A 16,974-nucleotide genomic window follows, 5' to 3' on the forward strand; every position below is an offset into this window, starting at 1 on the left:
CAAAAGACCTGCAAGCGGTTGGATGTGAAAATCTCTAGAAGCAGATCACCACCTGGTTTGCATTAATGGCTTGCAGGGGGCCACCAAGATGCTGTTTGTCTACTGCTATAGAGAAAACCTGAAGCAAAAAGCCTCTCAACCAGAAATTTTTAGATAGTGTTTGTAACTGGGGAGTTGCATCCCCACTTGAAAAGGCAGCCAAGAAGAAACAGTGCAGTATGTATCCTACCTCCCCCTTGGAAAATTTGCCCGGCTTGTACTGTGCTGGGAGCATAAAGAGGCAGGAGCAGTTCAAGCATTAAAAGGATGCCACTGACTCAGTCATGTTCTGACCCGCAATGACCTCACAGGCAAGTCCACAAGAGGGACTATGAAAAGACTTTTAAAGAAAACACAATGAACATTTCATCTATTTGATAATATGACTGTCATAACTCAGGAAAGAATATTTACCAGAGACAGAATATTTACAAGCTCTGGTTGCCGTTTCATGAGGCTTATCTTTCATAAAGATCTTGGCACTTCCAAGAGAAGCTCTATACACTTTCCCTGATTGAAAGCTTGAATTTAAAAGCTGTTCTTCTGGTATTAAAGAAAAGCAAGTTAACCAGTTGCTGTTTAGATGAGAACAAATGGATTGAGTGCTGATATCAGTAATGAAATATGCAGTGACAATGCAGTTTACTTTGTTTTGAAATGAAGCCTGCTTAAAGATTGGCCATTAATAACTGCTGCTAAAAACCCCCGAAAGAAAACAAACAACCAGTCACATATTCTGGCAATTAATATTAATTTATCATAAAAAGTGCACTTACAACTAACACTATCATATACAAGATTAATGCCATGATTCTCTGCACATTTAGCAAAGTTCTGCTGGAATCAAGTGGGCTTACATCCAGGAAAATATGTCTAAGAATGAGGTGTTTAAAGAACACATTGCCAAACAGTATAGGAATAAACATAAAGAATGTTACAACTTTAATACGTCAACTCTGGGACAATTTGTTAGCTACACATATTTTGAAAGTATGTAGCATAAAGGTTTCTGCTAGAGAAAGATACAAACACCCTCTAAAGTTTCAGTGGTACCTCAGGTTACAGACGCTTCAGGTTACAGACTCCACTAACCCAGAAATAGTACCTTGGGTTAAGAACTTTGCTTCAGGATGAGAACAGACCTCCAGAATGAATTAAGTTCTTAACCCAAGGTACCACTGTATTATGTTTGCATCTTTGCACCCAATTATTCTAAATATTTAGAGTTCCATTTATATCATTAAGGTATTGCAAGTCAATATATAAGTAAAAGGATTAACTGTTATATCAATTCCAGTAGACCAATATTTTGTCTATGTTCATATTTCAGAGTAAAATGTTCATAAAATTGCAGGATGTAAATAATTTGTTCAAATTCAAATATTTGAATTTTATAAGAAATGTCTTATCTTGATAACTGGCAAGAGAGGAAGTTCCAAGAGTGATTAGATCAGGAAAAAATATTGCTGGCTTCTTGAGAGGAGAAAAATATATAATTATTTGTATTTGCTTTTAAATGTTGTGTCTCTTTGTACTGAATTTTATTGGTCTGTGACATTAATAAACTATTTGCTTTCTTGCTAATAAGAGTGACAGGTCCCAACTAGAGGTTATGATAAACATGTTTCTACTTATGAAGATGGCAGCCGTGTGTCTAATTCCCTCTTCCTACGCTGTGACACCTAGTACGGGTTACTCACATCCTGACTTTACAATCTTCTCAATTTCCTGAACACATCAATAGTTGCAGTCAGGCTTGCTTGATAAGTCCCTATGAACTCAATGGAGGTAACTTCTATTTAAAATGTAAACAGGATGATGCAGGTAATGTTAAAACATTGACATTTTACTATAGTACACAGGTACGTATGAAGGAATGGACATCAGAAAAAGCAGCGACACATTGTGTGAAACAATAAATGTAATTCTTAACTGGCTTATAGACTGAAGAGTGAATCCTAATAGTAGTAGTAGTAGTAGTAGTAGTAGTAGTAGTAGTACCCAACCCATCTAATGGCATTTAATTGTAAACCTAAAGTTTGGTCCTCATTTTTTCTAATTTGTTTTCTATAGGATATTTAAAAACTGACAGCTTCTGTACCATAATCCAGAAGCAGAACGGTACAACGACTGTGTTTTTATTAGCATCTGTGCATTTGAAACATGGCAGGGTCCCTGTTAAAGGTAAAGGGACCCCTGACCATTAGGTCCAGTCATGACCGACTCTGGGGTTGCGGCACTCATTTTGCTTTATTGGCCGAGGGAGCCGGCGTACAGCTTCCGGGTCATGTGGCCAGCATGACTAAGGTGCTTCTGGCGAACCAGAGCAGCGCACGGAAATGCTGTTTACCTTCCCACTGGAGCGGTACCTATTTATCTACTTTCACTTTAACGTGCTTTCGAACTGCTAGGTTGGCAGGAGCAGGGACCGAGCAATGGGAGCTCACCCCGTCACGGGGATTCGAACCACCGACATTCTGATAGGCAAGTCCTAGGCTTTGTGGTTTAACCCACAGCGCCACCCGCGTCCCTGTTACTACCATATAAAATAACATTTCTAGTAATCAGCTTCCTTTCAAAGTTCTAAAAATTACATTGCTTTCAAAAAAAAATAACACTAAACCAGTAGCAAATCAAAGTATCAATCTATTTTAATTTTTAATTTTTTAAAATTTACATTCTGTCCTTTGTAGACACCAGGGCATGTTTATTCCAAAATCAATTGGAATAAAACTCCATCTGTTTCGTTATCAAAGTATATTAAAAACATGTAATATTTTATTATATTTTCAACCTTAAGTCACATACTGTACTAATTTTGTAGCAGTATAAGGTAAAGGTAAAGGACTCCTGTATGGTTAAGTCCAGTCAAAGGTGACTATGGGGTTGCGGCGCTCGTCTCACTTTCAAGCTGAGGGAGACAGTGTTTGTCCACAGACGGCTTTCCGGGTCATGTGGCCAGCATGACTAAAGCACTTCTGGTGCAATGGAACACCGTGATGGAAACCAGAGCACACAGAAATGCCGTTTACCTTCCTGCCACAGCAATCCCTATTTATTTACTTGCACTGGTGCGCTTTCAAACTGCTAGGTTGGCAGAAGCTGGGACAGAGCAATGAGAGCTCACCCCATCACAGGGATTCAAACTGCCAACCTTCCGATCAGCAAGCCCAAGAGACTCAGGGTAGAAATAATATGTTCTAAACTGAATAGCTAAATACAAACTGAAATACAGGAGTAATAAGAATATTCCTTTTATATTAACTCAGACAGGTTTAACAGCACAAGTTTTATCTAATCCAAATACCACTATTCAGAACAGTAAATTGGGAAATCTAAATTCCCTTTAATCATGGCAAGGGATAGGTTTGTATATGTGATCTGAATGATTTATTATCTCTTCTATAATAATGTTTAGAAAAGTTTGTTAATCCTAGCGAATATGTGATGGAGTATCAAAAAGAAGAGAATGACAGTGTTGAAATAGGGTATATATATTCATTTTAATTAAATTAATCTTTCGCTACAGTGAACAATTTAAATAACTCCATTTGTCGAGAACTAGAGTTATGATATTACTAGATTATAAGAGTTATGGAGAAGGTAAACAATATATTCAAAGCAGTGGGACCCAAAAAACAGAACAGTGAGCTAACTTTGGGTCTTTCTATAATCTGGAGTTATGGGACAGCTGGAAGATATATTCAACAAGTACTACACCTGGACAAGATGGCAGTAGAATATTTTTTTTCCTCTGGACCTTCCTACTCCAGAGAAAGGGAAGGCACAAAGATCATGGGAACCTTTGGCACCAACCTTTGGCAATAAACAACATAACTCTCTGTTTGGTGGCTTTTGATAGGATAAGGTGAACCAGCAGCAGACTGCCTACCAGTACATTCTTCTCCAGCAAAACTCAAATGACTACAGCATCTATCAAACCCATAACCATAACTGAACCACATCAATGAATACTCATCTATGACTTAATTGGGATGCTGGGAGGAATATTTCCTTCTCAACATTTTCTGCATGGGCCACACTTCCTCTAACTCAGGCATAGGCAAACTTGGCCCTCCAGATGTTTTGGGACTACAACTCCCATCATCCCTGACCATGGGTCCTGTTAGCTAGGGATGATGGGAGTTGTAGTCCCAAAACATCTGGAGGGCTGAGTTTGCCTATGCCTGCTCTAATTTGAGGACAGCTCCCAACCCATGTTAAACAAATACGAGTCCCACCGCTACAATATATAATAGAGCAAAACAGTTGTGCCTTTATTGTTTCGTTAAATGGGAATTAAGCTACATAAATGAATATATATTTTCAATCGTTATGCAGATCACTTTGCAAAAACATACATAAACCATACAATTGTGTACCTTGTTTTTGCTTGAGGGAAAGCCAGAAAATGCTGTCCTTATTGGAATGGTGGGATACAGATGCATGGGGATTATGCATGACATGCTCCTGATCTAATAAAAAGAAGGGAAAGAAAAAGAAAATTCTGTTATGCTTCAATGTCACATTCAAGGAAAGGAATTCACTGGAGGTTGAAATGTGATCAAAGGCTGTTCTAATGTAAGAACTGATGAATGCTCTTCAAAGTATACTTTGAAATAGGAGATGACAGTTTTTTAAGGTCTCTCTGCATTTTAATCGTTCTCCTATGCATGCCAAAAATGACTATAGCTGCTCATGGAATCCTATTAAAATTATTTGGAATAATATACCCCCTAAAACCAAAGTTTTGGAAAAGGGATGTGCAAAAATGTTTGTTCTTTAAAAATATATAGCAAAGAAGGACTCTCCTTCCTCGGAGGTTTTAAAGCAGAAAGTTGAGATTCGTGCATTGCACAGAGTTGGATGAGATGACGCTCAGAGTCTCTTCCAACTCTCCAATTCTATGAAATTATATTCCAAACTGAAATTTTAACTAAATTAATAAAGGCCTATTTGCAGCACCTCAACATGTTACTTCTTGCTGTATCCTGCATAGAAGTTTCTGGAGACAAGTGATTTAATCCATCCCAGATAGATCAAATTTAATTATGATTGTACTACATGGCGAGACGACCAACAAAATAAAAATAAAGCTCAGTCTCACACAATACATAGCTATGGAAAAATATGATACCAGAAAGAAACAATTGGTGTTGCAGCAGTGAGAAAATCATCAGTATTAATTTGATCTGATAATCAGCAAACATAAAGTTATACAAACTCTGATGAATTACCACTGGGCAATCCAAACTCCAATCTGCCAGCCTGGAGGCAGTTAGGATACAGTGCAACCAGGGAGCCCTGCAGTCAAAATGCAAAACCAACTCACTGCTGGCTAAATGCCATTTGCCCAGTTGCAGGCAGCCCAGCAAGAGGAAGCCGCCCAGAGTGGCTGGGTAGTGTATAAATAAAATTATTATTATTAAGTCAGACTCACAATTGATTAACATTGTAGTCCCAAAACATCTGGAGGGCCGAGTTTGCCTATGCCTGATCTAGTCCAACCCCCTACAATGCAGGAGGAATATGCAGCTGTCCCATATGGGGATCAAACCTGCAACCTTGGTGTTATTAGCACCATGCTAATAAATATGTGGTTTTCATTAGAATGGCCATGGCGTGGAGGGAAATATATGGTAACAGGCCAAGCTGACTAGCTTTTGAGGGAGCAAATGGCAAATAACAGGAGAACTATGTCTACCTTATATTTAACAGCCTGTATGGTAGCCATAGGTGACCAGGAATTCCATGAAGGTAAGTGAATGTATTCGGCAGTCCTGAGCCTGCTTGGTATCTGTGCTAACCACAAGGAGGGAGGTACATTTCCTCCATGGTTACCATGGAAATGCACTGGGCTAGAATGGAAGGATGGCTCCGTCCCTCTCCCCACTCCCAAGCCCCACCAGTCTGCTTGATCAACAGCAACTTAATAATGAGCTGGAAGCCTGCACTTTCAGGTTTCTCATTCCCAGTGGCCAGAATGGTAACACAGCCTACTAGCCTCTTAATAGATTAGTTAAAAATTCCGGATAGCAACTTTGGAGGCTTATTTACAAGGCTGAATTATGCAAAGAACCAACTCGCCCTTCCCTCCTAACATCCCATAGTTACAAAGATTTATAACTTGTACACAAATTTGCTTTGCATGATTTAACGCAACAATTTAACTGTCATACCATCCATTAATTCATCTCAACCTCTTTTTCCGAAAACTTACAATACTGGTCTTTACTACAACTCTTATCTCAAACTTGGGAATGTGAAGGTGATCACAGCAGCAACAGATAGGTACCTAATTAGTTGAGTTGACATTTACAGTGATTGCCAAAAAGACTATAATGGAAAACCAATTTCAGCAACATTGTACCGGGTATGGTGAATGACACATGTGAAAAAAATTACAGTGAGAGTGGAAAAATAGGCTGTCAAGAATCAAATGATGTTACATCTGCACTGTCAAACTGTCTAGCAGATTGTTATACAGAGCAACACTGGTAAGAGTTGAATATATGCTTTCTCCAACTCTACTGGAAATGAGACTCTAAATGACCTAACTCACATTACAATATTAGTCCATGTGCACCTGGCTGACACTGTACAAAGACAAAGAAGCAGTCTTGCTCTCTTAAATTACAAAAGCAGTGGATTGCTCTTAAACAGTGTGTTTCGGAATGTGTTGTCCCAGATAATCGATTAATGAGATTATAAGAAATTACTTCTTCTGGGTATTTGTTCATGTATTTGACAGTTTGCTAGTGCCTGGAAATATTTATTCTCTGCCAAACTTAGTTTTTGTAATATAATTTTGATAAATTGTATTTGTACAATTATTGAATATTTTGGGTGGGGTTCACCTAAGAAGCCTTATCAGCAAAAGTCCTGTAGAAGGACTCCCACTACTACAACAAGACTTTCCCCCTCCGTTTGCTGCCAAAACTGGCTCAAAGGGGTGGTCAGGAAAAACCCCCAGAACAGTACGCAGGGGAAGGAGAGGGATTGTTCTGTCTGACAAACTGAAAAGATTCTACAGACAACACTGAATTCCAACCTATATCTTGCCTACCTGCAGAATCCTATGTACGTTTTACTCTGAACTCATTACGGTTGTGTTCACTCACAGGTAAGTGTACAAAAAATTGCTGCCTAAAACAAGGACCATGCTATTTTATAACAGTGTGCTGGCATATATTGAGTAAATAAATATAATGCAATGGTTAAAAACAGAGCTATAGTTATGCTCAAAATAAATGTTTTAGTTAACGTTTTCAACAAATGTGATGTTTATTTGCTCTTAATTATGTATATTGAATTAAATGGTCTTTGAAGGTTCTAATACCAACTACCCAGAGGGAAAAACTGCAACAAAAAGAAGTTTAGACTAGACTGCTACAAATCCAGCATTTAGTTCTGCTGAATACTTCACAGAAATTAAAAGAGTTCCCAGAGAAGCATAAGAGCAGTCAGAAAATATTTCCACACCAATTTAAACAAAACGGCTATTTCACCAAGAAAATGGGGTGACCAAGCTACACTGCATACAATTATGTTTTGTAAATAGTTTTAGCTTTAGGAATGCAAAGGATGAGGCAGCTGCTATACTGTGGCAGTGAACAACCCCAAATATTGCTACAGAGATCTGCTTTAAGCTTAAGATGCTTACACAAGTAGATAAAGTCAGATCCCAAAGATGGAGCAATTACTCTCCTAAACTGATTAGTAATTGCAGAGACATTAATCTTTTAGTTCAGCACTTATTAGCATAAATGCCAGTTGCACATTTAATGTATTTCCCCCCTGTGAGGAGATACCAATATGTAAATCCCGATTTATGCAGATAAACATGTTTAAATATTGCTGTATGAATGAATTTACAAGTCCAGAATTTTATTTGCCCAGAACAATGATAGAGCTATTTGGTAAGTGTTGCAGAGGAAAAATCTAGGTCTTGGTGCCTTTAGCAATTGGAGGTCAAATGTTGATGTGGATTGATATGTTGGGGAATTCCAACAACCAAACCATGCAGTCTTATGAACCTAATGTAGATAGTACAAAAATATAAACAACAATGAATAGTCTATTTGCAAAATAATGTTCCCTGAACCCTGAAGCCAAAGATTCAAGTAGTTACTTGTGAATCATTATGTAAACCTAAATGCATTTAGCTTCTTGATCTGTTTAGGAGAAAGGCCATGCATAGTTCAGTGGTTAGAGTATTTGCTTTGCATGCGGAAGGTACCAGATTCAATCCCTGCCGTAAACAAGCCGGGCTGGGAGAAACCCCTGTCTGAAAACCTGGAGAACTGTTGCCAGTCAGTGTAGACAATACTGAGGAAGATGGACTAATGGTCCTTCTCTGTATAAGATGTGTCCTAGGTTCCCATTTGCTTCCTCCTCTTACTGTGCCTTTCTCTCCCAAGTTTGCTTGGTGTCTGCCACAATAGTATTCATCTGTGCACATGATTTCTGCAGGGATTATATTGAAGGTCGCTTCTTATATCATTTCTGTGGAAACTGTTTTAAGAAAGCACATTACAAATAGCAGCCCAATACAATGATACTTCTAAATACGCCATTTGGCACAGTGTTTAGACTCGGTTTGCTTCTTATAATAGTTCTGTTGCTGTGCAAATCAGAAGAGATACTGACTTGAATGATAAATCAGGACAAAACATGCTGTTTTCTAAATGGTGCGGAATGAAATGGTGTAATAGTAACACATCTCTTCTTTCCAAAAATGTGGTCATCAATATGCGTGCAGCATAAAACTGTTGATAGCCATTTCCTAGCCATGTGCATTACACTGCTCCGGTTCAGATTTTAAAAATATCCTGGGTCAACTAAAAGGCTGATTCAAGTCCCAAATGCCTGGGGTTCATGCAATTTCTCACGGCAGAGCAATCCTAGTGTTCCAATGGGGAACATCAACCATTAGTGCTTGCTTTTCAGTGCAGAATTGTGTTAATCCCATGTACAGACAGGTGTACAATTCCTTTGTATTGTGCGATGCAGCTCCAAAAACTGTTTCTTCCTTCAGTGCTTGTGTACCAAATCATGGAATAGCACTAATGAGTGAACTCATTTCACTCACATGTCTTTGAATCCAACACAATATTAGCTGGTCTCGATAAGTGATGTTCAGAAGGAAGGAATTTCTTGAAGGAGGAGGCAGCTTGGCAATCTGTCAGTTTGTTTTAATGATCTTTTTTCATCTTGCTCCCCAGAGTACACAGAAGGAGAGCCCCAAACGTATTCCAGGCTTTACCCAGGCACACTAAATAGAGTCTTAAACACACACACACACACACACACACACACACACACACACACACACAAAGTACAATATAGAAAGGGTCATGTAAGCTTGGAGCCAATTTAGAGCAGGTGGAAGAAGTAGAGATTAAATATTTCAGATTTACTGAATAATTTTTAGGAGAGTCTCTGTTCACTTCAGTTGCATTTCAGAGCCATGTGAAAGGTGTATTTTTTTAAAGCTACTTATCAACATTCCTGCAGCTCAAGAAGTGTCATCCTCACTGTCCCATCTTGTACTAAGCAGACTTGTACTAAGTTAGATCACTGGGCCCAGCTGACAGTGACTTTCCAGGGTTATAGACAAGGTTCTTTCTCAATCCCACTTGCAGAATTCAGGGATTGAATATGGGTCCTTCTGCATGAAAAGCAGTTGCTCTGCCACTGAGATATAGGTCTTCCGCACTCAACAACAGATAATAGATTAGAACAACAGAATTTTATCCAAAAATCCACTAAAGCCATACAGGTAGCAACCAATTGGTGCACAGGTTATGTTCTGAATCCCTGTGCACATTGGCAGGGCCTGTATAAATCCATCCTACCCTGTTCCACCCCATCCCCACCCCACTCTGCCCCCTTTTGTGACAAGGTCACTTCCAGGTTTGGCGTGATGAGAGCAGTCGTGGACATACACATCAGTTGCACCTAAAACGGTCACTGCCTGTATGATAAGGAATAATCCCTAGACCGGTGTTTCCCAATCTTGGGTCTCCAGCTGTTTTCGGACTACAATTCCCATCATCCCTGACCGCTGGTCTTGCTAGCTAGGGATGATGGAAGTTGTAGTCCAAAAACCAAGGTTGGAAAACACTGCCCTAGACTCATTAAATTTAACTTCATAGCATTAAGTCCCACGCATTATTTGAGGTGAAGGGAGTACTGTCTAACCTCACCCTGGTTTTAGACTTGCCAAGGGCTGTCTTTGTTTTCTTTTGGGAGCCAGGTGAAAACCTGTTTATTTGTCTAGGGTTTTGTTTTTTTAAAACTTATCTATGGATGCCTTGCAGTGGAATTTTATTTGTTCTGAAGCTGTGCTTTATTGCTGCCATGGTGCCAGGTATCTGTAGAAACAGCTGAACATACAATAGTAGTTTCAAGCATTTGATCCAGTAGAGACCAACATGATTTCAGACAAAAAAAAGGCAAAAGTGGTCCATCACCAAAAGCAATCCAAGTTACAGAAGGAGGACTGACTTGAAACCGTTTTAGGGAGCCCTGGTCTGCTACCCGACCTGCTCTGACCTATTAGCAAAAGATGCACCCTTGCTGGTAAGCTGCTTTCCTTGTAGTTTCCTGCTTTGGCTAGAGCTGGGGGGGGGGGTGTGAACAGGGTAAACCCTTCTTGATGTCCTTCAGGTTGCCAACTAAAAAGCAGATGTGAGATCCAGCAATGATATCCCCCCCCCCCCGGAGAACTTAGTTCACCAACTGTAAATACAGATAAATCCTTCTGTGCCCGAGAAGAAAACACACTTCTCCGCTTGTGTGCTGGCAAAGATTTCCACTCAAACTTAAAGTATGTGCTGAATGCTCAACCCCCTATTGTTTAGGCAAAGCAACATTTTGGGTACTGAATTCAACTGAATTCAATAAAGACTTAAGCATTCAACATATATTGCATAATGATAAAAGGAATCTACTGTACCTGTTAAAAAGACATCCAACACTATGTCTTCAAATGTAGGATTCCTGAAGCTTATGATGATAGAAGAATGGTGACCAAGGCAAGAACTCACACAAGATGGCTCCAATGGCTGAGGAATCAGACCAATCCCAGACAATAAAAATACCCATTCCTCAAGCTGTGGTAAGAATAACAATGTTCACATTTTAATCAGAAACCACTTCTTTGTTCTTTTTTTTTCCTTTTCATTTCCCTGTAAATGTTAAGCTTCAGGTAAAAATATGATGGCCCCAGTCAAGGGGTTTTTATATACATAAGCAACTCCAATGCAAACTGAGGAGCTCAATGCAAGAAAGACCATTCACTTGCAGCACTAGATAGATAGCAAGCCAATTCTAGCACAATTTATTTGGCTTCCTTCTTTTAAAAAGTTTCATACATTCCACCTGTTACCCTTAATTGGTAATAAGCTAATTAAGCATTAGAGGAAAGCTGTTTCAGCCACTTCACTGCTTACATTTTTTGAAGTGAATTTGAGATGATGCATTATTCTTAGCAGCATATTAAATAGAAGAAGCTGAAAAGAATGTAATCAAAGAATACTTGACACTCTAATAATAGATCCTGCTCGTCTCTAACACTGCTCAGTATTATTAGTCTCACTCCATTACATACCGATATTGCTGGTTTACTGGGAAAACTAGGTGCTATAAGTATATTAGTATCTTGACTAACTGTTCTACTTATCCTGGCATTTCAGTTGTGCTGTTCCAACAAAGTTAATTTCAGTGCTCAAAAACAAGAACAAAGTGATTGCAGTCAGAGTTCAAATTCGTATTGCAGAGTGTTCGCACAGCTGCAAACCAGAAGCAAACGAAGCAGATAATAACCCATAGTGGTTTCTCTCAATTCAGCAATGAGGCACAATCAGAAACAGTTAAGCCTTGTCCTATAAGTCCTGTCATTAGCTGATTTTATATTAGTCAGTTACTCAGCTATGAGACAGCTTAAAGTGTCAGTTCAGAAGCATTTAATCAGTGAAATCAAGGGAAGAAAATCAATGCCAATTTTTAAGGTTAAAGTTTTGCCAGGCTTCCTATATATACAGTGAAAAGGACCCTTGAAAGCCTTTCTCAAATAATCTTGGCACTGGAATGGTAGAAACGTAATGCTGATGTATATTCAATCTGCTACCATCATGCAATAGTTTAATACCTTTCTCTTATGAAGTTCAGTCGATAATTCAAAAGTTTCAGATGATTTAAGGATGAAAAGAGCAAAGTGAGTCACAAAGGTTAGAGCAAAACACTGAAAAGGTTGAGAGGGCTGGACACAGCAAGTGAAAGGATGAGATATTGATTAAAGGTTTGGCTGAGATAAAACTTGAAGATTTGCCACTATTTGACAGGAGAGGCATGTTGACAAAAATTGAGTGTCAGTCCTCAATTTGAACCTGAAAGGTTTCAGTGACTTATTTGCTTATTTTATGGCTTTGGTATTTGATAAATAACAAGACTTTTTAATTTATTGATCAAAGTTCTGTGAGCTATCATGGTTTCAGACAGAATAATAGCACTTCATCTTCTTGAACTGTCCTTGTATATACACCATATATACCAGAACTGCTAGCACTTAGTTTTTCTTGCTGTTTTTCTTCCAAATGCATGTTAAAGGAGAAAAAAGAATCCAAACAGTATACTTTGTCAAGCAAACTAAACTTATCTGCTTTGATTTTCAGATGAATGGGGTTTTTAAAGTGAAATCAGTGGAATTAAAATATACCAATAGCAATAGTGCAATCCTATAGCTGTCTACTGTGAAGTAAGTCCCATTGTGTTTTGCAAGACTTGTTTCCAGGTAACTGTGTCTTTCCAAGGCTAAAGTATAAGGACTCTGATGTGAATCCAGCAATTTGGCTTAATTTGGTTATGGATTAGTCTGTAAATCACTTCAAACTTTCAGAAAAAATATTGGTTTTGCTACATTATAAGGAGTCATACATTTTAGCTAGTATTCAGCTGAAGTGCTAATCCCATTAAGTTAGAGAATCAAATAATCCAACAAGGAAATAATATGCATTTCAGAAACCAAACATTTTACTCAAGCACAAATAATATGCAAACATTACAGCATGTGTCATAATATTAGCTCATTTATTTTGTCTCCGACTGCAGTTTTTAGTAAGGTAGAGTTGGTGAAGGAGATGAATCTTGTTAACTTAGTTATTTCCCTTTCAAAATTCAACACAGTAAAGAGGCAGGAAATGCTAATATTTTGAAGAAACCTTTAAGTAAAATTAGATCTAGTGTTTTCAAGCACTTCTTTGTAATAAATAGGACATTAGCATATGAGACTTGTATTTTTAAAAGTCATTAATAGGTTTTTCAAAAGTACAGTGGCATTTGTAATTGTATACATTTTAGATTACTTTCCTGAATGTTAACCAAGCCATAGCTGTTAGTAACCTCAGTCAAATCTCAAGTACCTAATTGAAAATCAAGAATATGTGCATTTTCAAATGGACTACCCATGAAGGAGCCAATATCAACATTCCAATAACCTCTGAGCAGGATTTTAAAATCACAAGGCCCTGAGCTTTATCAGGCCCAATAGCACTTTTCTTCAGCCTCTGCAACCCCATGTTGTTTCTGTAGGCTAGTCATTCAGGAAGAATGGCAGGATAGAAGCTTTGGGAAGTGAAATACTGTACACTAGCCTAACTTTTCCTGCCGCTGGACCATATCATAATATTTTACAATGCTAGATAATATTTAATTCATCAAATCTAATTGAGCATCCATACCTGTGGGCACATGAAAGTGATTTTTGCTGTGTGGTTGGCCCTTCCTAGGGCAGAAGGAAAAAACTGAACTGGTACTTCAGTGGTGGAATGAGGAGCTACAACCAACTGCACAAACATTGGGAGGGAGGGAGAGGAGAGAGAGGGGGGGAGGAAATGAAAAATAAAAATCAATTTTATTTTGGAGCCAGTTCTTTTATTGTGCCTTGTATCAACACTGTTGATGTTTACGTAATTAATGTGTTCCACTGTATGCCTTCTTCACTCTCAGCATGCAGGATCTGCTAAGACTGATAAAGTGTACTGCAGTAAACAGTGCTTAGCGGCAGTTGCAGCACATGTATTCCCCAGAAACGAAAAAGATTGTGTTACTAGCCACAAAGAAAGAAGTGGAGGCTGTTTTTAAAGTATGGATGAAAGAAAGAGAGCTTCAGTTTTTCAGGTCGTATACTGCCACTATATCTTCTTTTTTCACATTACAGAGATGCTTAGAAGTCTTATATTGCTGCACAATTAAAAAGCCAGATACCATTTTTAAAAGGCAATGTGCAGTATATATTTACAGTATGTGCAGTTGTCTCTGTTTTCCATCTACAGTTATGCACTTTTATATGGGCTCAAAGAAACTACCATGCTGTGATGTGCTTACTCCAAATTAAAAGAGTTGGATTCACAATTCCATAGGGATAGGCAAAGTGGCCAACTATATGGTGATAAGATAAAATTGTTTGACGCTTCTAAGCAAGGAACTAACATCTAAATCCAATAATAAAATTACTTGGTACACGTGCAGCCTAGTGCCAGACATCCAGAAGCATATCTGCCTGAAACATACATATTGTTGCTGCAACTTCTAATTGGTTTTTCTAGTACACCATCCAAACATAACCTTCAACTTTGCTAATATAAAGGCTGCCATGTTTTTCTTTTTGTCTGATTTCTCCTTAACCAGGAAACTATGTTTCACTTAAGGCACGAGTCAGATGAGTTTCTTTCTTTCTTTCTTTCTTTCTTTCTTTCTTTCTTATTTATTTATTTATTTATTTATTTATTTATTTATTTATTTTGTTTATTTAGGCAACTTATATCAAACCCTTATATCAAACCCTTCACTCAAGGGTTTCCAGGTGAGCTTTCAGTCCAAAGAGAGAGAAATACAAAACCAAAATGCAAAATGCAAGCTGGCATATACAATTAAATCACAGTTAGTGTTCCTTGATTATACTTGGGCATCACCCAGCAAAACTAGATTTTTATAATAAAGATATATGTCTATTAGAAGCCCTGCCTCAGTCTAGCTCCAGAAATACCATGCTACAGTTAACTATACCCAGGCAACTATGTTTAGCATTCTGTGGAGCAGAAAATTCATCTTTAAAAAGTTTAAAAAGTTGTTCTTCTATGCAATATTAAGAGCTTTTAAAGAAAATAATCAAGTGTTAAGCTCAAAAGGTGAGAGATCAGTACTTGATAAAAAAAATCTTTTCTAAAATAATTCATATACTATAGCACAAATACACACAAAAAACTCTAAGAGATGCTAAAGGTATGGATGTCCCACAATTTCAATTAGAATCTGAGATCCTGTGCACTTTGAAGGTTCTCTTGAAGCAAAAAGGTGACAGCTGGCTGATTACTAAAAATGCTCAAAGCCACCATATTTTAAGAAAGAGGCAGAAGTGGAAGTGTTTGAAATTCACATGCCCAGTGCTGAAGACTAATGCATTTGGGATTGAACACTTTCATGAAGTAAATTTAGGTAATTTATTTTTAATGTGCCTTTACAGATAATGTGCCATGAATAGTGGTGGCATTTAAGCATCTGGTAATGAATTAGAAAAGCTGAAAGCAGGAAGGGTATATTAAACTGCCTGGACAGTTTGTATGCAGGCTACAGGAGTCAAAATTCATTATCATTAAGTTTAATCAATTTCTCTGCTAATGATCTGACTGTAATATGTATGAACCCGTTAGGGCTCTTCCAAAAATCTATCTGCAGCAAGCTAATAATATAATGAATCAAGATCATAGTGCTATGCATGCAAATACTGATTTGTGAAATTGTAAGTAACAGAACACTTCCAGCTTTTACTTATTTTATAATGAAGTGTTTAATATATTTTACATTAAACAAACTGAATGAGAAAATGTCCGCTCCAGCATATTTATTCAGTTTGATGAAACAGAACAGTAAAATATTCAGTACATAGAAAGGTCATTTTATTGAATTCAGAAAAATCTGAATTTTGACTTAATATTACGCTACATTACAACAAAACAGAAATTTGTTATCATAAACCAAGAAAAAGCAAACAGCTTAATAGACAAGATTAATTTATTTTGCTTTAGAACATGAATGTCTATCTTAAATGCCACAAAGGCATTTTATAGGTTTATCTGATAGGTACATGTTTCGCTTGTTCTACCTTTCAGAAACTTGTAACAATTTACAAAGGACCTTGCATTTTAAGAACCAGCACAACATGAATACACAAACAACACATAGAAAAGATGCTTCTCAGTGACTCAGCTTCAATAAAACATTAATGGAAAGGACACAACATTCTAAAATCACAGTACTGTTTCTATCTTTGGAGGCAGAAAATGTTGCTGGCAATAGATTTTGTTCTGTCTGACAATGAACAGAACTACTAATGTCCAAATAAAAAATAACTGTCTGACAGTTAATGAGACTCTCAGGTCCATGGTTCAAATTTCCCAGTCTGGAGCCTGATGTGTGTAGAATCTACAGGACAGACTATTTCTAGAAGGGACTCAGCTGCCCATCTCAACATCCTATGGCTTGCAAATGCCAAGGTTGTGGATTCAATCCCTGTACAGGCCAGCTGCATATTCCTGCATTGCAGGGAGTTGGAATAGATTATCTCTGGGGTCCCTTCCAACTCTACAGTTCTATGATTCTGTGACCTAACAGTCTAGATCACATAGTTTAAAAGTTCCTGAACACCTGAACCTGCCTTATACTGAATCTGACAAGCTGCTCCATCTAATCCAGCATTGTCTACCATGTCTGGCAGCAACATATCAAGTCGAGAAGGTTTCTGAAGCACTCTGACCGACCCTGTGGAGGAAGAAGGTGACTGCCACTGAGATGTCCTTCCTCCTGCAGCCCCCTGTGCCACCTCTCACACTATTCTGCTGATTTTCCCAAGCCCAGATTGCACAGCTTTTCATG

At 38.1% G+C, this 16,974-nt stretch overlaps 1 protein-coding gene across 1 annotated transcript in view; it reads right to left on the reverse strand.

Moving 5' to 3' along the window:
• CFAP47 (cilia and flagella associated protein 47) overlaps positions 1-16,974 on the reverse strand; it is a 180,768-nt gene that overhangs the window by 36,444 nt on the left and 127,350 nt on the right. Inside the window, exons 55-57 of the mRNA XM_083612236.1 lie at positions 13,782-13,886; positions 11,000-11,156; positions 4,422-4,514 (exon numbers count right to left, since the gene is read on the reverse strand). Coding sequence (XP_083468362.1) covers positions 4,422-4,514; positions 11,000-11,156; positions 13,782-13,886 — 355 coding nt within the window. The remainder of the gene's footprint in view (positions 1-4,421; positions 4,515-10,999; positions 11,157-13,781; positions 13,887-16,974) is intronic.

Source organism: Podarcis filfolensis, assembly GCF_964270895.1.
Source record: "Podarcis filfolensis genome assembly, chromosome: 4".
NCBI lineage: Eukaryota > Metazoa > Chordata > Lepidosauria > Squamata > Lacertidae > Podarcis > Podarcis filfolensis.